Source organism: Anabas testudineus, chromosome 19, assembly GCF_900324465.2.
Source record: "Anabas testudineus chromosome 19, fAnaTes1.2, whole genome shotgun sequence".
In the NCBI taxonomy this organism is placed as follows: Eukaryota; Metazoa; Chordata; class Actinopteri; order Anabantiformes; family Anabantidae; genus Anabas; species Anabas testudineus.
In genome coordinates this window covers 3,407,570-3,432,891 of record NC_046628.1, presented here as the reverse complement: position 1 = coordinate 3,432,891, position 25,322 = coordinate 3,407,570, and the positions used below count along the sequence as shown (strand labels likewise).

Genomic DNA, 25,322 nt, shown 5'->3' with positions numbered 1-25,322 from the left:
GTGACCTCAGCCCACTGAATAGCATCTAGAAACCCATCTGACATTTTAACATCACACTCAGGTTTTGGTCAAGGTTTGCAATGTGTGGCTGCAGCAGCTTAAAACGTTCCCCGTCACCAGCTGAGGTTCTCAATCACCCTGAAGCTGAAGCTTGAGACAGTCTGAAAAGCCACCGTGCAGCTGAACGGACAAAACCGAGTAGAAGCTGTTTCCAATTGTTCACTGCGTTGCTTCGTTGTCACGGTTACTGCTCCATAACAACAGTCTCTTGGGAACCCAACAATCATGTGAGGAGTTGTGTGATGCAAAGGGATAAAGTAAAACAAAGCATCTATCATGTATCTGTCATGAGGTCTTTAGGGTCACTTCTAGACTACTAACTACTGACTCATTATTTAACCTGAGTAAATGTATTCCTGGCCTTGAGAAAGGTGAAATAAGGAGTAGGGATGATAGGTTTTATAGGAGTTGAGAACGTGTGGCTTTGACTTTGTACTCTTCCTGGTGTTCTCGTCCCATGGCGGCTTATTAGCATGAGTGCATTTCATCATTTTGCTTATTCATGAACACTGAGCAACATCTGCATATGGCTTATTTTCAGCCGACACCACAGGAGAAGTGCAGAGCGCGGTGCAGATGGACAGGAAGCTTTTAACAGGGATGACAATGGTGCTGATGACCCATTTGGTATTTTAATCATTGTTTGTTTGGTGGTTTTTACCAGCCTATTTAAATAAATGAGACACCTCGAGTTATCAACCTAAAAAAGTGGCCAGTGAGTGTCTACATACATATATAGATACAGAATACCATCTTTCTACTCTACTATGCTACTTTAGGGAAATACAGTGTAAAGGTGGGTTTATTTAAAAAATAAGGTGTAGGGTCTGACCTGCAGCACCTCACAGCACTGATTAGAGCCTACACAGTATTATGTGTAGTGTATTATGTAAACCAAAAGTACAACAACCCTTATGTATAGTGTGCTTTCTTGAAGATTAGGGTTAGTGCATGGTTTGAGGTATTTATTACACACAGTGTAATTTACCCTGCTCTCAAATAAATCAGCGAAACAATAGTGCGCTGATGACAGAAGTGTATTTCCACTGTGTCCTGATCTACGTATGCAATTATGACTGTATGTGTGGGAAGCATGTATAGCGAGTATAAATCAGTTTCTCCAACTGTGCATGCATAATGTAGACTACATTTCACCCTTTGTCATACTGTGGACAGACTCTTGCCTTCAGTGTACCTGTGCATCATTGCTATGACAACCCATTTTGTCCAGCGTGGTCAGTAGTGAATTACAAAACGGACCAGTAGCCGAGCCTAAATATCTGCTTAGCAGATCTGATTCAGAAATCATTCTGTTTCCATCCAGGGGGAACATAGCTACAGTCTCTATGACATGAATTAAGATTCACGGCCTCAAAACAGGCATTCCAGGATCAATGACGTCTGAGAGTCTGAACAGTCACTGAGGGACTGCAATTATCATCAGTCTGTCTCCCAGGTGCCAAAGCAGCATACTTTGCCTGTAAACCTATAAAAACGCAATTTCTAGGAAAGTTGGGACTTTTCTAAAATGTAATAAAAACGAAAATCTGTGATTCGTCTCTTGAATCGATCCATTATTTATCTGACAAAAGTACAAATAAAATATTTTCACAGACTAACTTGATTGTATTTTGTAATTTCTAGTTGAATTTAGAGTTTTGTGTACACTACACACTCTAAAAAAAAAGGTGGGACAGAGCCTAAACAAGCATCAAGCAAAGGCTCAGTCAGCAACCACAGATAGACTCATCGCATTGTGTCAAACACAATAGGAGAATTGTGAAGAATATTTTTCATTGCATATTTTTCACCCTCTACAGTGCATACTATAGTAAACATATTCAAGGATTCTAGTGACATCTCCACTCCACTGTTGGATATGTGGGACTTTTGAGCCCTAAAGTGGCAGTGGCACCAACTTTTCTGGTCTCGTCATCAGGTTCCTTGTGCCAATGACGAAAAAGAAACTAACTCTAAATTTCCCTGTAGTTACAAAACACAATTAAGTTGGTCAGTGAAATAGCTTTTGTCAGATAAAGGTGTGAATCAATATTAAAAAATCACAGATTTTAGTTTCTATAATATTATTTGTACAAATTAAATTAAAACTTGAATTACCATGGCAAGGGCAACTGGCTCCTCTCTCACACCAGCAATACTGCCAACTGTAAATTTAACACATTTCCGATCACCACTGTTGCTTCCTAGTCGTGTAAAGCAAGTGTAAATCTAAGAAACTAAAACCTTAGCACTTTGTTCATACAGTAAATTACTCATATGAATGTTTGAAGATAAGCAAACCCTTATTCTCAGTGGGAAAGTTTAGAAAATATTTAGACTATTTCTATTAAAGCTATAGGACAAATCTGAGTGACTTCTTCATTCTTTTACTCTTTCCACAATCTGCCTTCGCCACAAACTTAGAAAACACCCAGGAGGATGGATTTGCAGTGTAAGAACAAAAGGTCCTTAGTGGTTTGTGCCATAGAGCAGTAATCAATGAACCGAACTCGACACAAACAACAAAGTAAAGCTAAACTCCCTCTCCTCATTGGTCTTAACGCGTTGTTCAAGAAACAGTTCAGCTTTTGACTCATCAATCCACAGAACATCTTTCCAAAAGCTCTGAGGGTCATCTAGATGTGTTGTGGCCAAAATCCAGCTGAGACTCAATGTTCTTCTGGGTTAGCAGTGGTTTTCACCTCCCCACTCCTCAACAGATGTGTCTAAAAGGGCAGTAAGGGTGCTCAACATTATGCTTCGGTCATGCTTTAGCTGACTGCTACTCCTTCCAGGACACACACAAAATCATGTGTGCCTGTGCGTCCTATGCAGCAGCTTGTTCAATAATTTATCGAAATGTAAATAGTAGCTGAAGTATCATGGACAGTAGCGATTCATCCTGTGGAAATTTAAATCTCATCAGCAGTTCCAACCAAAAGGTGCTCTTAATCTCAAGCATTGAGACTAAGAGCAGTTTTTTACATATCGTTTACTCTATGACTCATCATTTCATTCTGTCAGGGGAAATATAAATAGATGCACAAAAAAGCCGGCACAAGTCAGGTTCCCCCTGTCTTCCAAAACCCTTTTTCTACTGGGTGCTGACTTCTATTCCTCATTATCTTGAACGTAAAAGGTCACATTGCTGCACATCCCTGACAGTGCTGAAAACTCAAACAGAATATATCAACTTTTAGGTAGAGTTAAGAGCAGCATTTTACAGCCCATCTTAGTTCCTGTATCTTCCCAGTGCTGCTATATTGAAAAAAACAGAGTTGCCTAATGGCCAGAGAGATTGTGGCACTTCATAGCCCCATATTCCCACTGTGTGTGAAACACCAAATCAGCAAGGAAGTGTGATTATTTCCAACAGAGCTGAACAACTGGGCAACTTGGACGATGTGTGAACAGATAACAAGCTTGGTTTGTTTCCCTGCTGATATGAACACTGTTGTCAGAGCTTTAGAATCTCACACTTCACAGTCAGAAAATCAATCAGACGGATTAACAACATAAGTTATGATGTGCATAACACCCAAATTATTAACTGTTTACTGTAATTTCCCAAAAGCTTTAAGCAACAAATTTAGTACAAATAAGCTTTTATCTTGATGGAAATTATCTGGATGAATAATTTAGCCTGGAGAAAGTCCTTTTTTTCTGCATTTCAATTAAACATGGGGTGAAAGTCAAGATGACCTCTGCTTCACTCTGTGGGCTGCAGGCTGCCAGAAATTAATTCTATCTCTTCAAATACCAGTGTGCATTAAAGTCGTCTCTGGGTTTTTATACTCTGAGAGTATTTGCTCTGTGGTCAAATACCTGTGACGCAAAATCAACCACTTGTAGATAACGAGCACGGGAGCAAGGTTGAAAAAACAAAACAAAAAACATTATAACACAGACTGACAGAAATTAGGTCAACGCGGCTAATGGAGCCAGGTTAAGTCTACACACATGAGCTGTTGTGCTAGTTTTGGTTTAGAGTTAAATAAGTTTTTAAAACTTAGGAACCAATGTGGTTTTCCACAGGCTAGAGAGCCACTGCAGAGCCAGGTCACCATACACCACCAAGCACAACAAGCACTACAATGTCTCCACACGAGCCTCTCTGCAGGCTTTGTGAGCCTACACTGGCATCCGAACATGACTGGTCCAAGTCCAAGTCCAAGAGAGGACCTGTCCTGGAACCTGCTTGCTGGGAAAGATGTATCAAAGAGCCGTATGTGTAAAACACTGTAAGTCCGTATTCTCATGTTCCGCTGTTCTAGTCCAGGCTGTAAGAATATAGCTCTTTCAACAATCATGTGAGATTGCACCAGTACGTCTGTCTTTGCCTGAACCAATTTCTGTTTGAAATAGAAATATGCTCCAAAACTATAATGTGAGCCATTACAGTCTTCTGTGGCACTGACTGTTTGAACAGTAGCAGCAGCGCAGAGACGTTCCTGACTAGAGGTCACTGAGTGAGGCTCACTCTTAAAACCAACCAGAGAAAAACAATTATTTCAGTCTGAAGAATCACATTTGTGGCTACTTATTTACTGGCTTTTCATAAGGCTTTTCTGTGTGGAGCTGCATGCTGTCCCCATGCTTATGTGGCCTCAGTCCCCCTGTAACAGTCAGTGCTATACAGTAGATAATGGATGGATGAATGAATGATCCCTAAATAACTAGGCAGAGTGCAATGGATTGATTTCAAGTCTCACCTTGATTTGCATACTGTAGCTTTAAGCTAATAACAACACAAAGAAATCAATAAGAAGGTTAAAACAGTGCAGCGGTTCAGGTTCAGTTAGCTTTCAGATCCCGTTTGGTGAAATACATCCATTCAGCTTCTCACTGAGAGGAGAGAAACTCAATACCAGCAGCAGAGATTTAGCGTAGCCTGGTAAAAGGCAGGAACAGGAACAAAGAGCCAGCATAGCTTGGTATAAATGTAACACAGTCGACCTATAGCGGCACCTGGAAAGTTGGTTGACACCTGATTTTTTTTTATTATTTGTTTTAAATGCTGGTTTTGTTTATTTTTGTGGCGTTCATAGATCACATTAGATAGAAATGAATTTAAATATTTGAAGCTTTTCATATGCATTAGACTACAGCAATTTTCATCTTTACTCATTTAAGAATTGTGGAAAATCAGTCATTTAACTATTATATAGGCATATATCCATTCAACATGCAAATTCAAACATAATGTGCTATAAAAGATCATATAAATTACTTGTTTATACTGTATATCTCAATACTGATGTTTTACTGTTAGGTTAAATTAGGTAGACAGTCAAAGCGCCAGTGACAGTAACAGAGGGTTATGTACAAGTCATTACAGGACGAGAGTTCCAGGGTAGAGAAGCGATAATGAGGGCAGAAGGAGACAAAACATCCACACAATGACCCAATAGCATCCAATAAACTTACTGAAGCAATACTTAGATGTCACAGATATTTGTTCTGCTTTCTCAGACAAAATAAGATGTAGATAGTGTTGAAGTTAGATATGCACATTCTTCATCCCGTTTAGGGAATGGATAATGGCCTAATCTTCCTGCTGCAGACTTCCATACTGTATGATTACAGAAAAGTTTTTTTTACCCCTATCGCTTGTGTGAAGACTGTTCCATTTTTTTATGGTGCTGTAATACATACCACTGCTCTATTTTCCAGCATTACTGACCCAGGAAAGCAGAATTGATTTGAAAGTCTTTCCCTCACTTGGTTAGTCCTGCTGATAGTATGTCTATTGACGGATGCTACTTGAGAGACTGAGTACTCACATAAGGAATCAGGTAAAATAATAAAAGAAGGACACACAAAGAACTGTGTTGCATATAACATATATCCAGAGCCACCCTGATGTGTTTTCAGCTGCAGCGCTCCTCCCCTCCACTTTACTATACTGAAGTTTAACCGCTTTCTACTTTTACACTCGTTCTAGCGTAGGTTGCTCTGGATGACAGCACCAGTGAAAGGGGGCTCAAAACGCCTCCTTAGGGAAGGTTTTTCCAAACAGCTGTGTCAGATTCTGCTGTTCAGTTGCAGGGATCTTGCTTGGGGGAGCAACAAGACAGTAAAAGACTGAAACGGGTCAGTGATTCGAGTCCACTGCTGCGACACTTAAAGTCTGGCTGCTCTGGTACTGCTACTGTAACCCTTGTCTCTGAATTCCCCCAGGATCCTATAGGCAGAAAATGGGTTAGAAAAGGATTAGTCCGTCAATAAATAACCTCACTTGAAATTACCTTTTAAATGTAGCTTCATTCAGTGTAACTGTAATGTGTCCCACAGGGGAAATCTAAGCTTGCTGGAAGGGGTTTAAACACTTTTTAAGTCGCTGCCTCATATAATGAAGAGACAAGGGAACTTTTAAGGCTCGCTTGTCACAGATGCAGAAAAATTTAAGGGAAACTATACACGCTTAATCAAGGAATTATTATTACTTCCACTCGCCCTGATATCTAGTGTTCTTGATGGTTAATTATCTCCCAATAAGAGATAGTCAAACTTAAAAGATTAATGAAGGGATTCATTAAAAAAAGTAAAATATTAAAAATAATGGTTAACAACATGGTACAATAAGAAAGCGAAAAGAGGGAGTAGCTGTGGCTGAAACATCTTCTGTTGGTAAAAACTTTGAATGCCAAAAGTTCTTGATGAGTCATAAAAAGCTTTCTAAATGTCAGCGATGTGTAGGTGATTGTTCTGAAGCATTGTGTTGAAGAAGCAGCTCAGTCAGAAGGCAAAGCTCCCAATTTACCAGTTGATTTTTGTTCCAACACTCACCTCTGGTCATGAGCTCTTGGTACTGACCCAAAGAATAAAATTGCAAATACAAGCAGGTGAAATGAGTTTCCTCCACAGGGTGGCCAGGCTCAGCCTTAGACATAGCATATTGAGTTTGGACATCCGGAAAGACCAAGAGACCTCAAGGGAGCTCAATATTAAAAGATGCCAGTTGTTGGTGGAGGCATGTGATCAGGATGCTAACTGGGCACCTCGCATTGAGGGTATAGCAGTAATATGTAGTAATATCTCAACTCTGAGGGTTGGGATCCTTTTGTTATATCTGTTCACCTCTGTTCCAGTGAAATCTTGCTATACATGACTTGATGAGTAATTAATATTTGATCAGTTACCTACGCAATTAGATAATTAAGATAAACCCATAATTAAGAGAACCAGGTTGAAAAATACTGAAATGGACACTGTCTATAGCCATGTAGGTAAACAATAATACTGTGTTCAGTTACTTCCTGGTTGATTTTTACTCCAAAAGAATAACGATGGCTAGAGCAGCAATAATAAAAACTTCATTTTCTTCTGTGTGTGTGTGTTGTGTGTGTTTGTTTGCTCTTACCCTGAAGTCGATGCCCACGGTGGAGATGAAGCTCCCGGCTAAAAACGCTCCATCTTTGAAACGGACCAGCAGACAGGTCTTCCCCACACCTGAGTCCCCCACCAGCATCACCTGAGACACACACAGCAGGAACAAGCTACTGGTTGATAAGAGTCAAAGTCGTATGAGTGTGTGTGTGTGTAGAGGGGAAAGTGTTGGAGATAGGGGAATTAGGGAAACAACTCGGGTGAAAACTTATCTACACACACCCACACAGCAGTGTAGGCAACACAACACACACACACACACTCGCCCAAACTCCCATCTACAGAGGAAACAGGAAACAGTATTCCAGATTATACAGACCAGAGACGGGAGAGGTGAAACCCAGGCTGAAATCATGCTGCTCATCATTTGTTTGTGTATCCATAGGCTGTATTTTTTAATTAAGCTTTTAATATTTTTTCCTATTGGCAGCAATAAATTCTAATATAAGGGTTGATTGTGTTTGATTTGTTATGATCTTGCATAATATTTTCAGACGCTGAACTTTTACATCTTAATATAGTTTGGTAACAGAAAACAAACATTTATTTGACAGGTATTTTAAAATGTGCAGCAGCTGCCAGATGTGTTCTTCTTTTTATTGTGTCCATTGTTGCTGTTATTTGATCTCATACATAATAGAAACCTCCCCCACATCTCTTCTGTTGTATTGAACTGGACTGTAACTGTTACCCGTACTGCTTGACAATACAATTCCTACACCTTAAAGCACTTAAAAGGACAAAAGTCACATTGAATTCCATGTGAGAGAAGTGTGGGAATTAAACAGATCAAATTACACACACTGGGGATAAACTGACCTTTCACGGACAAAACAATTTTCCTCATGCATTTTTTAAACCTCCTCTCGCCTCCCGGGAGAAATAATTTGTGATAATTTCCTGTATGTGTGCTGCAGAGAGCAACATGTTCATCCACATACAGAAGTGCACCAGCATACAGCCCATCTGTGGGAGCCAATTTCTGCCAAGGCATAAAAAAATAATTGATTAAAACTAAATAAAAAACTACCAAAACTACTCATAAGTTAAAATAAACACATACTAGGTTGGAATCCATAGATTTGCCCCTGCCTGGAACTGCAATTCCAACTCTGCAGGTCATGGACAACCCACTTATCTGAGCTGGGGCCAGAATAAGGTATCTAGCTAAATGAATAGGTCTGTTTTAGGATTTATTCATGAAACAAAAGAACAGAATACTATAAAATAAATGTGCAAATTACAAATGTTTACAAATGTCACAACAACACAAACAAATCCTTTTTATTAGAAAGTAACAAAACAGTATGATAAGATTTACTGACTCAGTGACTCAATAGCTATAAGAAAACATCAGCGCTGCACAACACAACAAATAACAGCACATGCTCCCTGAAGGAGTCCTGTCTGTTTAGTCCCTTGTCCTTGTGTAATGCAGATTTCCACACCCTGAAGACTTTTACTAAATGTTAAATCAAATAAGTATAAGTAGCTGTTGGATGTGGGTTGAAGATATAGCACCTGCCAGTTTACAATAATACACAACAATAATTAATTAATTAATAATAACACAGCAGTCTAGGGTTAGTAATAATCCACAACAGTGATAACAAATCAATAATGCTGATTGTTTTTGGGAGGCTCATATTTCTGGATGGGTGAGCTTTGCCCTCTGGTGCACGCCCATGACCCCGTGTCTGTGTCTTTTATACCCACACACCATGTTTTTAGTCTGCATAGACAAAACAAACCTGTAGAATTCCAGCTTTAAAGAAGCATCTGAGCAGGAGTTGTGTCTCTAAACCTGCGTAAAGTATATTTTTACCACGGCCCCTGGCTCAGCCGGACGCGTGTTTGCGCACTCTTTCACTTGTCTTTAGCAGTAAGACCTGAAGCCTGAGCTGTGAGCTCACCTTGAAGGAGATGTCATAAAACTCTCCGCTGTTGCTGATGGACGGTCTGCTGGGATAAACCAGTCCGGAGGACGCAGCGGCAGCGGCGGACAGACCCTTCCCCGTCCTCCCGCTGGCACTGCTCGGAGACGCCTTGGGGCTCTTGGAGCTACCTTTGGCTTTCACTGTCTTCTTTCTGGACATGGCTCCGATAACCTCCGAGCAATTAACACAGACGTACGAGCAAAGGATTTAGACAAATGGAGTTCCTCTCCGTCCTCAGTACTTTTCCTTGTAGAGTTCTGGTGAAGGCGCGATGATCGGAAGTTCACCTGTGCGTCAAAATCATGACTGTGCGTAAAGCGTAAATTGATTTTCACGGACAAACAACGCTGAGTGGAGCTCGGCAGCTGTTCTACTGGCAGCTGGATGACTAGAAACCCGAGGTCTGGTTCACAATGCGACGCGCTCACTCTTTCTCTCCTCCTTCTCTCCTATTGTGGTGTCGGGAGCGCATGAGAGCACGGCTGCACGGCGCGTTATGAGCAAATCCCACTCCATCAGGGAAACAGGAGCGATCTTTACCAGTGATGCAGCTCAAATCATCATTTAGAGATAAACTTCATTGACACTCTGGGAAAAAAATGATGTTGAATACCAATAAATACAGGACGTCACTCTACTGTTCATGTTCAGGAGACTGGCTCCATTCTATGATGTCAAAAGTGACTTGAACAGTGCAGTAAAAATGAAATGTAAATTCAATTTTAGGGTGTGTTTGCCTTTTTAAAGGTTCAGCTGGTGTTGGCACTAGTTCAGACAGACTCTGTTTGACACTTTGTAACAGGCAGTTTCACATTTTCCTCTCATTCAAAGTGGCTTCACGGTCTCTGTACCATTCAGACTGTTCCTTCCTGGGTGCGGGGTGTAGGTGCAGCACACCTGAAGTGTGGCTGCATAGAGAACAGGATGATAGCACAAGTTCCCAACGTGTGGCCCACATGTATAAAGCCTTTTGGCTTAGAAGCAGAAATAATCTCATTGGTTAAGCTAAACCTCAGTGGCTGCAGGTAACTGGACTGAAGCTCAGCAAAAGGAGTCAGCTGTTGAGCTGCAGTATGACTGAACATCTGAGGCGAGGTCAGGGATGCACACGTGCATTCATAAGAAGAAAAGTGTTAAACTGGGACAAGGCCAAAGTGGCGTTAAACAAAAACCTCACATTTAAGATAAATTTCAGGTGTCAAAAATAAGGACAAAAGAAAACGGTTCTGGAAATGGGTCCTCAAGGACAGGTGAGACAAGGAGGTAACAACACCCACACACCTCATAGAATAACATAGCATCCAGTTTTAAAGTTGTTCAGCGATGTATAATCATGGTGCACAAAGAAAATATTCATTCATTCTGGCCATAAAAACACACACACACACATATTATTGGACCCATTGATATTCACGCTAGCGTCTTTCTCCAGTCCCACCTTCAGGCTTCCAAGACACAGGCATTGGGATAAAATAAAATAAAAAGTGATCCTACGGCTTTTCGAGACTTTCCAAATGCAAGTTGCATACTGTGGCTTTTATATGTCAGTGTTGTGGTCACTGTTGTGTGTGCAGCTTGTTTCCTGTCCCTTAGGGGCCAAACAAGTCTTTCAATTTAGACCTCAGTGTTTTGTGGAATACATTTATTGACTTAAGCCTGTCAGTAAAGGAGTTGGAGTTTTTCCAAATGGATGAATTAATTTCAACTCAGTCTGACTGAGTCCGAACTGCAGGAACTGCACCGCTAACACACGTCTACATCAGAAGGCTGCAGCTTGTTTGCAGCCTTCATAGGAAAAGAGCATCAAATTAAAGAGAATAATTATTCATTTTTGGTTCATTTTCAACCCATGCAGGCCTCTGCTCACTGTGAGTAATCCCACACAATTATTACTGCCTGTGGAGGAAAAAAAAGATGGTTATAGAACGTCTCTGCTGTCATTCAAAGCTGGACAATAAACACCAGATCACATGAAAACACCAAATGACTCACTCCTTATGTTCGGTAAAGCTCATATAGTTTTAGCAAGCAGACAACAATCTCGTACGTCCACTGTTACCATATATAGTCTGCAGGGCGTTTACGTAACCATGAACAAAGAATGCTGTCCACCGCACTGGTGACTCACCTGCCTGGACGTCCACTGTACTGTACGTGTCTTACTGCTAGGCATCGCTTGTTGTAAATGCATGGTGTAAAAGTTCTTGCACCTCACTAGACGTGTGAGATGAGACTGACACGTGCCCCTGCTGTCAGTTTCAAACAGACAATCAGAGCCTAAAAATGGATAGACGGCCACATGATCCAGCATGTAACCTGTAAATAAACCATCAAAGCCACATAAAACCTCAGGAAGGGCTGTGAAAGCCATTCTGCAGAGATATTTGCAGTTGGAACATGGGGAACACAGCATCTCGATCCATTTGATGAGGAGACTATTAAAAACAGCCATGCTGTGCGACTGTTGTGCTGTCGAAACCAATGAGCTGCAAATAACAGGAGCAGCACACACACCCATTCAACACCGATGCTATACGTGTGACTGACTTTATTTATCCTGGGCATAATTTCTCATTTCATTCAGTATAATCCACAGAGTGAAATATCAAACACTGAATACAGCTTCAAAACAGTTCCTGAAATTAGTACAATAGATTTAAAATAGTCTACATACATGAACCAATGCTTTCTAGGTCTTATTTAAGCTTTCATTAAATAGCCCTATTAGTGTTTGTTCTATTTACTTTTTCATTTTTTATTTTAGTGGCTAAAAATTCTGAGTGTGGGTCTTTATTCTGTAGTAACATTTCCACAATACAACAAAGAAAGTGGCGTCGTTGTTGGTATTTTTACCACTTTTAGAAAGAGCAGCGAACGTGTGAAGCACAGACTGACTTCAAATAGTGCAAACCGTGATAAACCAAAGCAGAGGCTACATGCTGTGTAACTGTATCAGGAGGAAGAAATATCATTCGCTAAATACTTTCCATCATTTGACACATTAGTCAAAGCAGTCATTCTCCATTCGGCATCGCTTGCATTGTGATATCTGGGTGATGAACTATTTAAGAGGAGTGGAAATAATTCAGACACACAGTGCGACTGCTCATTCTTCAAAACACAGATTCACTATGTCACACCAACACAAACAAATCACTTCAGGTTCCTATCAGTAGAGACAAATTGTAGTGCTGAACACTCACGTGGTTGGATGTGGATTTTAGACCCAGCGATAACGACGCTGCTGAATCTTTTTTTTCCCCATTTACTGCTTCAGTAGATCACAGTACGACATGGATGGGTTATAAATGTCTCTCGGTGCCATCGTTCTGCATGATATGTGGCACAAAAGACATGAAAGGAGCAAGGTTTATAATTAAGATGCACTGCACATACTGTACTGTAGCCCATTGAAAAAGCTCTTCATGAAATGTGAAGAATGCAAAACACAGGCCTCATTAGTCATTTTGAGGATAAAGCTACAAAAGTGGTGAACCTAGAAGAGTCCAGGTGGCATCATTTCCCTGGAGAACATCTCCATCTCGTGGTGTCTTTGTGTTACTACAGTATAACTCATAACCCAGAAACAGTTTAATTACTTACTTACAAATGCTCTGCAGTTGTTCTGTATTTCTGACAATTCGAGTTCACGTAAAACACCAGGTACATTATTTTGATTTTAATAGATTGTTTTATTACATTTTAGTCTTATCCTATTCTAATACAAAAATGTAGGATTTAATTTAACTATCCGAAGAACAAATCAGACAAACAACATGGTGTGTTAGCTGCATGGTTACAGCACAACCACTGGTATTAAAATTATAATGAAATGATGCAAAAAGATTTTCAAGAAATCACTGTTCCCATAATGTATAATCTATTTTGTCATTAGAACTCAACACTGTATATTTACACTCATTTACCACTTTTACATAATAGTAAAAAAACAATTACATTTACATTCAAAAGCTAATTTAACACAAAATCACGATTAAACTGCAATTCACTACACTTTACACATCTGTTTTAAAATACAAATGTGAGTGGCCACAAGTTGAATGTTTTAATATCATGCATGTGTGATGAAAAATCGATATTAGACTCCAAGATTTGCCCCCATTAATCTAAATTAATTTGCTAATGATCACCTCATGCTCAAGAACCCATTTAAAAGGCTTTGACAAAATTATCTTATAGCATTCAACAGTCCATCATGTCTTCATGACACTAAATGTCCATTTTCAAATTAGATTTTAATATCCCACTGTACCATCACTATTTTCTGAATATCAGGATAAAATACATCTTAAAAAATAAACATAAAGCACATTATAATAAGAAAATATGGCGTGAACACAGATAAATATGACAACAGCTTAAATTTGGACCTAAGTACTTGCATATACATGGTTGGGTTTTCCCTAATATTGAGGTCTAGGAAAGAAAATACAACACATTATTCTAAATGCCTACAAAGGTATTTCTTAAATGCAACATAAACTCTCCAAAAGTAAAAGCAAAGCCAATTCCTTTATTCTTGATTCAGACTGAAAACAGTTGGTTTTGACCGTAAAAGACTTGACATGAATATGAGACAAAAGATCAACATTTCAGCTTTGATTTCCAGGCATTTACATCTAAATTCGATACACAACTTAGAAGATGGCCCCTTTTGTTTAAATGCACCCATTTCTCATGTGAGCAAAAATATTGGAACATGTGACTAACGGTTTTACTTTTACACCTGCAGGAGACTCTTTTGTCTCATTTTGATGTCAAACCCAAAGTTTAAAATTGGTTCTGTGAGCTGTCCAGATCATGCTTCGTTGACTACTTAAAGGAGAAATCTTTTTCATAACTGGCAAAAAATAATATAAATAATGTGAAACATAAAAATTAGATATGAAAACAAAATCTATACATTCACAAATACTTCATGTCATTTAAGTCAGGAAATAAAAATAAACAGAATTTAATTCCAAATCATCAGGTCAGCGAGGATGACCCACACCCAAATGTCGAGTTCTCTCTCTTTGTTACCGATCAGTATCTTTTCTAGATAAATCACAATTAAGCAACAGCATAACTTTGAGCATCACTTATTAGTTTGGAAGATGATGATTGTGTTTTAATGTGTGATATCTAGTGTTCTCATTTTGCCAACTGTCCAGAACAGTTTTTTCTTCTTCACAGTGGCTTTTATTTATTTATTTTTTCCACCTCAGGTGTGCATCTAAACAACTTTTCTGTACGTCAAATGTGCTCAATGGTCATTTCCATACTTAATATCATAGGCTACAGGACCTTCCATGGTGAATCCAAGGTAGAAGGACACATCTTCCCGGCTGTATCCGCTGCGGATATCACCCAGATAAACAGGACGCACTAACATCTTTAGGTTGCCACCATAGTTGACATAAATGTCCCCATTTTCTGATTTCCCTATAACCCTCTGTAGCTTTCTTTGGACTTGTGGATGGCTCCATGCTTTCCCACTTTGCCAGAGGTGGTGCAGGTCAAACGACTGACTTTGGCTGCTGCAAGAAATCATTTGATCCAGCTTCACTTTGGAAACTATTTGCTTGAGTCCATCAGATTTTCCAAGGAAGAAATGAGCAATAGCACTTCTTGCTGGAAACATGTGAGAGAAGCGTTGGTGAAAAGACTTCTTGGCTGATGTGATGTACAGGCTGATATTTCTGTATGTTGGTAGAGTGCACTGTTTTTGAGTAGGCCACATAAGTAGCATGGACAGGTAGTACATCTCAGTCAGTTTTGAATGAGTTCCCTCCATTTGAAGTTCGTCATTAAGAAGGTAAACCAACTCTTCATACTTTTTCACCAGTTTGGAAGAGGGCTTGATGCAGTGCAGAACTATATTTGCCAGGATGAAGTTGACTCTATATTTAACATTCCTATAGGGTGAGTTCTCAAATATAAACTGCCATTTTTTGAGAATGTGCTCCATTTCTGCCCCCGATTTGTCCGTCAAGCACTGCAGAAGTCCAGCAAATGAGTCCGCTCGCTTTATTTCCAGGTTGTGCCTCTGGTCCTCTATTTTCTGATGGAGACTCAGTTGGGGTTTACTGGCTTCTTCAGAATTCTTCTCCTCATCTGAACTGGCAAATACTTCAATGTACTTTTTGAAGTATTCTGATATCTTTCGTTTGGTTCTTTCATCAGTTGTTTCCCTTTCCTGTGACCTAGGCTTTAGGTATTGGAAGTAGTTCTCAAAAAAACTGAAAATGTCTTTTAACCTTTGCTTTAGAGAGATTAGAAATTTCTCATGGTCTGCCATGACAGCCACAAACTGGTTAATGGTTTCATTACCGTGATCACCTAATTTGCTCACTGGGTAGTGACCTCTAAGAAACTGGAGCATTTGATCTCTTCTATGTCTGCCACTGGCAGCAAACAGGGGAAGATCTTTAATGACATCAAGAATGGTCATCATGACCTCCGTCTCTCCAACATAGCCTGACGTATTGTAGGACTTTGCTCTCTTTTTAATGTGTACATCGAACTGACCTACTTGTTCCTTTTGGTCATTCTTGGCTAGCTCCTGTGATTCCTTGAAAGCATTTACAGCTTTATATCCTAGTGTCAGGCATTTTTCAAGAACTTCAGGAGTGAGATACTCAGAATTTTCGATTTCCTTTTTGAGGTGGCTCTTGTACACTTGTCCAACTGTATCTGCAATGTAGGAATTTGAATTTTTCCTTTGTGCATCCAAAGCCCAATTGAGGGCAGATTGATAGTCTTTTTCTTGCAAGCAGAAATATCTTGCCAAGGCTTGTGGCATTGTTGCACTTCTTTCAAACCTAGATATGGATCTTTCTAAGACTTCTTTGACTTTCTCATGTCCTTTCTCTTTATCGATGTCTTCAATCAATGGAGAAAACAATGTGGTTTTGTCATCTCCATCTTCTTTTCGTTGACGTGTGATCAGCATGCTTTGGATGTTTTGGACCAGAAAATCCTTTCCCATGCATGATTTGTAGAGTTTATCACTGTACAAAACATTGATAGTTATCTCAGTCAGAGAGGATTTGTTCGTTGAGGTGAGGAATTTAAGACATTCCTTAGCAATCGTTTGATGTAAGAATCGCACTGCTTGATAAGTGCCATGCTCTTCAACAGTGAAAGTGATCATCAGTGTGGAACAGGGATACATTTTGTCATCAAGGGTTTCTTGCTTGAACACAACATTCCTCATTCCCACCAACTCTTCACACAAAGAGAGTGAAATGTAGGATCCATTGACATATGTGTTTAGCAAACTCAAGAAGGAGAAAAGTTTACCCTGTTGGGTACTGATGTCCAGATCTTTAATAATGTTGCTCACTAGGCTTGTTATGTAACTCTCACTGAAATTATTTGTCATGATCATGAAAGCATAGAAGGTCTCTGGCTTTGTATGGTACTCCTTGAGCTGTTGCAGTTTCTCAGAAAATAAATTCTGCTCTTGGATGGACAACTTGTTGGTGAGGAAAATGTTTGCAATGCGGCTCATTCTAGAGCTTTCAACAGGGAACTGGGTTCTCTCACAGTTCAAGATGATAACTATGAGACTGTTTTGTTGCTTCCTATTACAGGTAAGTATGCACTGCTTTAGGTCCTCTACATCCTCCCAGTTGTCCACCAAGAGGAGAACTGGTGTATACCCTGACTGATCTTCCTTGCCATATGTCAGTAGCTTCATGACTTGGGTTGCAATTTCCTTATTTGTTGCCATGTTGTTTTTAACAACAGCACATCTGAATTTTCTCCTCAGGTTCCAAAGGACATGCTTTGCTAGAGTTGTTCCTCCACAGCCAGGATGATGGAAGAGGTTGATCATAACACATGGAGATGTGTACCCTTGTACAGGTGTGATCAGGTCATGTAGCTCATTGTATTTGTTTCGTTTGATGAATGGCGGGCTATGTTTCTTCTCAGAAAGATAAAAGTTCCACCATGAGACTTGTCCTCCTCTATAAAAGTCCTCTTCTATTTTCATCTTGAACTCCTGAAAGGCATCAGCTGTTTCGATTTCTGTGTTCTCACACTCATTTTCACACAGGATGTCCAATACAGTAATAAGTTCCTCATCTTTTTTTTCCAGCAAAATTGAGCTGGAGCCTGTGGATGGCAAGAATCTCCTGGAAGACTGAGTTTGAGGTTCTTTAAGATTTTTGATTGTGCTTGATATCTCATTCAGACTCAGATCATAGATGCATTTATTGGTGATGTCTTCTTTGCAGCGACTGTCTATCAAAGTCTTCCAGTAGTTGAATATGGTGTCGTTTTTGCAGATGCACAACATATTGTCTACCCCTTCCAGTGTGCGATAGATTGCACAGAAGGTCTCCAAAATAGGGTTTGAGATGTCTGTTACAGCTGAATGAAGAATAAATACCACCAGGAGTCTATCTTTAGAAAGCAAATCAGGTTTGAAAAGCAGTGAAATCATATTATTAATATCAGCCGAACGTTTTTTAAGCCAATCATTGGGTGTTAGTGGCTTGTTGGTCTCATCCTCCTCATTTACACGCCCATTGCAGAAAATCCAACTTGTTTGCTTAAACAAGTTCAGTTTTCCAATGATTGCTGTTACACTGTCCTGATTGGTGTACATACATGGGTAATGCAGATTGGCTATATGATCCGTTCTGTAAAAACCACCTCTCCCATTCATGTCGCACTCTGGGTCAAAGTCAAGCACCGCAAACAGTTTAATCTCTTTCAGAAAATCCAAGTGTTCCAGATCGTTTGAATGACATTTGTCTGTGACAACTATGACTTGAATGGAATTCTCGAATGATTCTCGTCCTCGAGTTATTAGCTGTTTCAACCTTTGGCCCTGATGCCCTTGTAAAGGTTGTTCTTGTAAGAGCTCGTTCTCTTCTGCTGTCTTTCGAGCTGAAGCCCAGCGCTGGACTTTGTCAGTCAAACTTTTCATCTTCTCTTGTAATATTCGAGGATCAGTATCACCTAAAATGTTGACTGACCTTGGGCCTTCCCGCACAAAGAGACATTCAGTTTTGCACTGTTGTTTTTCTTCATTTGATGCAATGCTTAATAGGGTGTAAAAGATATTCTGTTGTGTCTTTAAATATGTTGGAACTACATCAATCTCAATCACCCATTTTTCTGAAGTTGTTCCATTTTGAGCTTGAACTTGTATAAAATTTGGAGGCCTGATGCACATTCTGGCAGCATTTACGTACTGTTCTTCAAAGAACGCACTCAGACGTGACTCAAATGCCTCAATGTACTTACTAAAAGAGGTGATCTTGTGTCCAAATAATTCACCGTGCCCCTGTCCTGGCTGGTTGTTCACACCAAAATGGATTGTTCCATTGGTTCGTGAATTCATGCAGCTGGCAGAAAAACTAAATACTTCCTTTGTAAATTCATAAAGGATCTCTCTTTCACTGGCTTCATTTGAATTTGGCAGAAGTTGGTACTCATGAACTGGTTCAAGAAGATTACTTGGACCAGCTACAGGAGGAAGAATGTCATTTTCTTTGTAGAAAATTTTGGAGTTGCTTTTGTCAAAAGGCCGAATCTGACAAATGGGATTCTTTAGTTGTAAAAATGGTACATTGTCATTAATTTCAGTAAGTAATTGGGTGTCGTTTTCTGTGTTCTGATCTAATGCAGATCTTATTCTGTTTCTTGCCATCTGCAGCATCTGCACTGTAGAGCTTAGACTTTGAATTCCTGAATCTAATGACATTGTTTCAGTTTCCATAGAGTCAACCACATTTCCTGTCACAATCTTCCATAGTTCACCTTTGCTTTCGTAATGACTCTTTGTTGTTCCCACGCTTGGCTCAAAAGTGGCCGAATGTCTCCTGAACCTCTCTACCTGACGTATGATTTGTATTGCCGGAGCTGGTGGAACACCTAGTTCTAACAGGTCTTGTTTCTCGTAGGACACCAAACAAGCTCCTGACAACTCCTGCTCATAGAGATTTTGTGCAATTTGTTGTGGTACTCGAAGTTGAATGATGAGCCAGTCTTTCACCTGCTCTTTGGTCCAGTCCTCAATCAGTCCTGGGTGTCTGAGGTCATATTCTGCCTGTAAAACAGAGGAGAATTACAGTAAGATTGTATATAAATTTTTTTATAGCTACTTATAGCAATCTTTCCAAACAGAAACTACTATAATTAAAATAAAACAGGAATAACATACTGTTGTTGTCTTTGGCCTTGATATCAGATCGCTGTAAACAAAACATAAAAAAATAAACTTAGAACATAGGCACAGAAAATTCAAGTGCAGAATTTCTCAAAAAAAAAAAAAAATAATAATAATAATCTTGATGACAGTCTGGGACAACCAATAAGTAAAATTTGTTTCAGCTGTGTGGTCAGTACTGTGGTGTGGTGTAAAGAATTAAAGAAACACTTTGAAAAACCATCAGGTGTTCCTAACACACCACCTATGTGTTAGGAACAAAATTGATTGTTTAATGAAATGAAAATGATCAACCCACAAAGGGCAGGGAGCATAAAGTTCTCTATGGTTTCTCAAGATCCATCTGTCACATGTGCTCAGGGTGAAACTGCTCTCATCTGCGAAAAGCACAGGACACCACTGCCTGGCGCTTCAATTCCGGTGACCTATGTGAAATGCCAATCTAGGTCTATGGTGCCAGGCAGTGAGCTTAGGGACAGCTAGAGGATGTCAGGCCCTAAAGCCACTCTCATGAAGTTTCTGATTGTTTGGTCAGGGACATTTACACCAGTGGACTCCTGGAGGTCATTTTGTGTCACTCCTCATCCTTTTCCATAGCTCTTAGAGCCTCCTGGAATGTCTTTCATGATCTTGAGATTGTGCTGGGAGACACAGCAAACCTTGTGGCAATGGCAAGAATCGATGTGGCATCCTAGAAGAGTTGGACTGCCTGTTCAACCTCTGTAGGGTCCAGGTTTTTTGATGCTATTGTCTGATTAAGAAGTGTTTATTTATTTTTTTGAGTAGTAAAGATTGAATGGAGATATCATGACTGAGTCTTGTCTTAGTGAAGGTTGCCAAAATAATCTTGCCTGGCTTCTGTATCCCCCAAGGAAAAATCTGGCGGAGGGCTCCTTGACCTGTGGCTCTTCCTAGATGGATAAATCAGCGATGTAGGCCTCTTCTCAGTCTTTGTGTTTATCGTGTCTGTCTCATTGTATGGACAGTTCCTATCAGGGACAATATAATGAAAAAGACGATATATTAGTATTAGAATTCTGATCATTTTCAAGTTAATTTTGTTTGTTGGTTATGTTCTTTTTCAACTGTCCTGGCTTTTCATTTGAGACCAGCAGAAGAGCTCTTTTGATCTTATTACATGTATGTTTCTTATTTTCATTCCCAAAAGAAGTAGTTAGTTCAGCACAGCCATCTGAAGATGCATGTTGCTAGAGAATGCAAACCTCATACACTAGATTTAGTGAGGACTACATAAACTGTGTGTCTTGTCTAATGTTGTTTGTCTAATGTTGTTTTTTCATCGCACTTTTACTGCACTTATTGTCATCTGCCAAGAACTGTAATTAAAAATTAGCTTTAAGTTGTTTATTTATTACACATACATATATACTTTGTTTTCATACAGTACATCACATAGCAACATTTATGTTTAATATTGCACTGTGCCAGTTTTGTACCATGTTGACTTGACTGGTGCAAGAACTAGAATAAACCACTGAAAACGTGTTCAAGATGAACGTGAGCCTGAATCAAGTTAAATCCCAAACATGGCACAGAGAAGAAGTCAACATACCTTTCCTCTCTGCTGAATAATGGAGGCTCATCTTGTGAGAGGCCACTTATCGTAGGGAGAAGGCTTGAAAACTCAGCTTGCTCCTTCTGCTCAGCATCCATCTTTGTCTTCTGTTATCAGGACATAGACTGGACTCTATGATGTTCTTTCATTATGTCCTACAGTGCAGAGGGAAATAAATGTTACCTGATTCATACTACAAATGTAGTTTGAACACGTTTTTCTGACAGTGCAGTTTATATGTTGATGTATATGACGTCTGATCACATGGAAGTGATCTCATTGAAGCTCTGTATAAAATAAAATAAAAACAACAGTACAACAACTCCGTGTGACCGGTCTCTCACATGTACGCCTTTCCCCAGCAAGGCTTCTAGCCGACTCAGCTACAGTGTGCATCACACCGCTTGTTACATCATACAAAATTCAATAAACCAAAATAAATCAAAGGGCGATCATATAGTTTCAATTCCACATTGACTTATCTTAAACAGCTACTTGATATAAAAGTCTTTAGCCTACCATTGGCAGTTTTCCTAATAAATATTTCTATTAAACAACATTAAAGGTTGACAGTAAATACAAAGATACAGTTACACTGTGTTATGAAAGAATTACAACTCTTAATAAAACCAAATATAAACAAAGGGACAGTGACAGAGTAGACATACCTGTATAAAATAAAATAGAAACAGTACAACAACTTCGTATGACTGGTCTCTCACATTCACACCTTTTAATAAAAACACAGAAACACCGCATGAGGAACCACCCGTGTGCTCCACAAGACTAGCTTGGGAACGGCAAACTTCAATGTTACATTAAAGTGCTGTACAGTCCTTTAAAAACACATATAAATATATACTGACGCAAAATACAAGCTTAAAAGTGTCATTTAACGTTAACATATTTTCACGTAATAACGGGAGCACCCAAAAAAATCCCACCTTTCCTCAGGGAGGCGTCCAGCCGACTGAGGAAAGGAGCGCGAACCTACAGGAAGTGACATCGCTGACAGGTCAGAGGTCACGTAAAGAAAATTAATTCAGAAAATAAAAATTCCTTCAAACATAAAAATGATATCTACACGATGCAGATAATACAAACTAATAACATAGTCCAAAAACAATGGATGGATACTTAGTGAAATATAAAACACATGCACAATGCACATGCTACAGAGATACTCTTTTGCTTTACAGGTGCTGGTTATATAATTAGAATATCATCAAAAAGTTGATTTATTTCACTAATTCTGTTCGAAAAGTGAAACTTGTACATTATATTCATGCATTACACACAGACTCATATACTTCAAGTGTTTATTTTTTTTAATTTTGATGATTAGAACTGACAACTAATGAAAAACCCAAATTCAGTATCTCAGAAAATTTGAATATTACTTAAGACCAATACAAAGAAAGGATATTTCCACACTCTAATCAGCTAATTAACTCAAAACACCTGCAAAGACCTTTAAGTGGTCTCTCAGTCTAGTTCTGTGGGCTACACAATCATGGGGAAGACTGCTGATTTGACAGTTGTCCAAAAGACGACCATTGACACCTTGCACAAGGAGGGCAAGAAAAAAAGGTCATTGCAAAAGAGGCTGGCTGTTCACAGAGCTCTGTGTCCAAGCACATTAATAGAGAGGTGAAGGGAAGGAAAAGATGTGGTAGAAAGAAGTATACAAGCAATAGGGATAACCGCACCCGCACCAAAGTGACTTACAAGGGTACCGTTCATGTTCATGTTGTTGCTCCTTTTGCCTGAATTACAGTAGCAATTCGGCGTGGGATGGAGTCGATCCATCTGCAACACTGCTCAGGTGTTATGAGAGCCCAGATGTGTAGTGGTAACATCACTGCCTCCCATGTGGGAGGCTGGGGTTCAAATCCCAGCTGTGGCCTACCACCAGTAGGCAAGACCTCCTCATGCTTACCCTGCCTACCCTTGTACCCTTGTAAGTCACTTTGGATAAAAGTGTCTGCTAAGTGACTAAAATGTAAATGTATGGTATACTTTGACCTTGAACCTCAGAAAACACAGTGGAGCAACAACAGCAGATGACATGGCACCCTAAACAATCACTGGCTTGGGAAACTTTACACTGGACCTCAAGCAAGGTGGATTCTGTGCCCCTCCTCCAGACTCTGGGACCCTGATTTCCAAAGGAAATGCAGAATTAACTTTCATCAGAGAACACAACTTTGGACAACTCAGCTGCAGTCCACTCTTTGTGAATCTCCCCCGCATTTTTGAATTGGTTTCGTTTCACAATTCTCTCCTGGGTGCGGTTATCCCTATTGCTTGTATACTTCTTTCTTTCTTCACTTTTCGAACAGAATTAGTGAAATAAATCAACTTTTTGATGATATTCTAATTATATGACCAGCACCCGTATTTAAACCCATGTTTTAGTTTTACACACTATTTCAAACTCTTCAAACTTTTTTTTTTACTACAGAAAGTAAATATTATGTTGTTGCTCTTGTAATTAAAAAATATGCTGAGGCTATTTAGAAAGGAATTCACTCTATTTCTTCATACATAATGTAATAAGGTCACAAGGCACAACAGGGACTTTGTATTAGATAAAAAGATGCAAACTATGAGGAGGAGCCATGTGCAACCAGATTTTTTGGTTGTACCACTTTTTTTCTTGGTTATTGCATTTCTTAGTAACCAAAGCTACTGTTACTTTTGTTTTTCACCTGCAATCTGCATCATGTATTGTAAAATATAAACTAGCAGCTGATTATTCATCCCGTCTTATTTGGGGCTTTAAGAAAGAAATCTAAATGTGTCCTAGTGATTTGGTGGTCTGTATTGTTTAATGTATTTCTCACAGCTGTGTATAATACACTTTCCGTCAAAAATAAATAAATAAGTCACCACCTGATTTAACTAAGCAATAAATGATAATTATTTTTCAGCAGGCAACAAATTATTTAATCCTAACTGATGCAGTGAGTAGCTTTTCATTTCTTACAGCGTTTGACTTTTTTTTGGGACAAGCAGTGTCTATACAAGTGCACATTAACAGTTCTTCGTGCTGATATTACATCTGACAACAGCACTAGTTTCTTTTGGGCAGTGATGAACAAACACTACTTTTTCTTGTGTCCTTTTCTTATTCTGGCAACACAAATCACAAATTGGCGTGACTACATTTAGCACAGGTGATATTAAGAAACACATTTGTATGTATTTAGCACTTTAGATGAGTGTAACACTGTTGTGAAACTTCAATATCTTACTATAGCACATTTAATAGCATAAGAAGAACGTAAGACTCCACTGCCTGAATCTATTATTTCGTTGATTTTGCTAAATAGGAGACACACCTTAGACAGTGCCTCAGCATGCCAGAGTTAATAATCGGAAAACAAGAGAGAACAATATTTCTGCAGGTTAATCCTCATTTAACTATGTGTGTTTGTTGAGGAAATGAAAGTAGATCAAATGTTAACTGAAATGTAATATCTAAGTCTAAGAGTATTTTAACTCTGCTCAGGTGGTTTAACTATATAAAACGCCTTAACACATAACAAAACAATGTAAATTGTAATAAAATATTATTTGACACATTACAAGTGAAAAGTGCTTTGCAAAAAGAAAATTTTCTAGCAAACTATCAACACTTGGGCATGTATATGGCTATATTTCTACATGAGCTTGGCCAGTGGCAAGATGATGTTAGCTATTTACCTTAACCAGTAACAGAACAGGTTAAAATGCCAGTAAAAAGCAGACAACTAACAAGTCACAGTTTCTGCAGAAAATAAATAAAGATCTTCTCACCTCTTAGTGTCCTCTGGTGTTTAGCTGTATATATACATGCTTTCTCATTTTGTTTTTCAGAAAATGTACTTTATCATTCACAAATCTGCTCGTTTTTTTGGTTTGGATGTGTGATCACTCCAGATAGTTCTTCCGGGTGTGGGTGGTTTGTGTGTGTTTGTTTGTGTACGGTATTTGCATGTGGGTGTGTCATCTTCAGTTACAGGGATCAGAGCTAGACAGGAAGAGCTCTGGTTTGCAGTTACTTCAGTCACTACAGAAACACAGGATGAAAATTTTACTAAAAGTTTCCATTTGTTTCTTCACAGATTTAAAGTGCAGGAAACCAAACAACAGAACTTTATCACACTGATATGCAGCTACTTTAAGG

At 39.2% G+C, this 25,322-nt stretch overlaps 2 protein-coding genes across 3 annotated transcripts in view; both read right to left on the bottom strand.

Moving 5' to 3' along the window:
- LOC113156696 (ras-related protein Rab-26) overlaps window positions 1-9,815 on the bottom strand; it is a 59,465-nt gene extending 49,650 nt beyond the window's left edge. Inside the window, exons 1-2 of the mRNA XM_026351943.1 lie at window positions 9,363-9,815; window positions 7,424-7,534 (exon numbers count right to left, since the gene is read on the bottom strand). Of these exons, the coding sequence (XP_026207728.1) occupies window positions 7,424-7,534; window positions 9,363-9,545 (294 nt within the window). The 5' untranslated portion in view covers window positions 9,546-9,815. The remainder of the gene's footprint in view (window positions 1-7,423; window positions 7,535-9,362) is intronic.
- A 3,242-nt stretch (window positions 9,816-13,057) lies between these two features.
- Window positions 13,058-25,309, bottom strand: LOC113156068 (sterile alpha motif domain-containing protein 9-like). Of its 2 annotated transcripts, none has more exons than XM_026350917.1 (5): window positions 24,953-25,309; window positions 21,149-21,306; window positions 20,427-20,564; window positions 19,570-19,600; window positions 13,058-19,455 (listed from the first exon to the last, which is right to left on the bottom strand). In XM_026350917.1, the coding sequence occupies exons 2-5, from the start codon at window positions 21,247-21,249 to the stop codon at window positions 14,653-14,655; spliced, it is 5,073 nt and encodes a 1,690-aa protein (XP_026206702.1). In that variant the 5' UTR covers window positions 21,250-21,306; window positions 24,953-25,309; the 3' UTR covers window positions 13,058-14,652. The 2 variants fall into 2 exon arrangements, with proteins under 2 accessions (XP_026206702.1, XP_026206703.1); XM_026350918.1 differs by lacking the exon at window positions 24,953-25,309 and adding an exon at window positions 22,096-22,176.
- Between the last annotated feature and the right edge of the window lie 13 nt (window positions 25,310-25,322).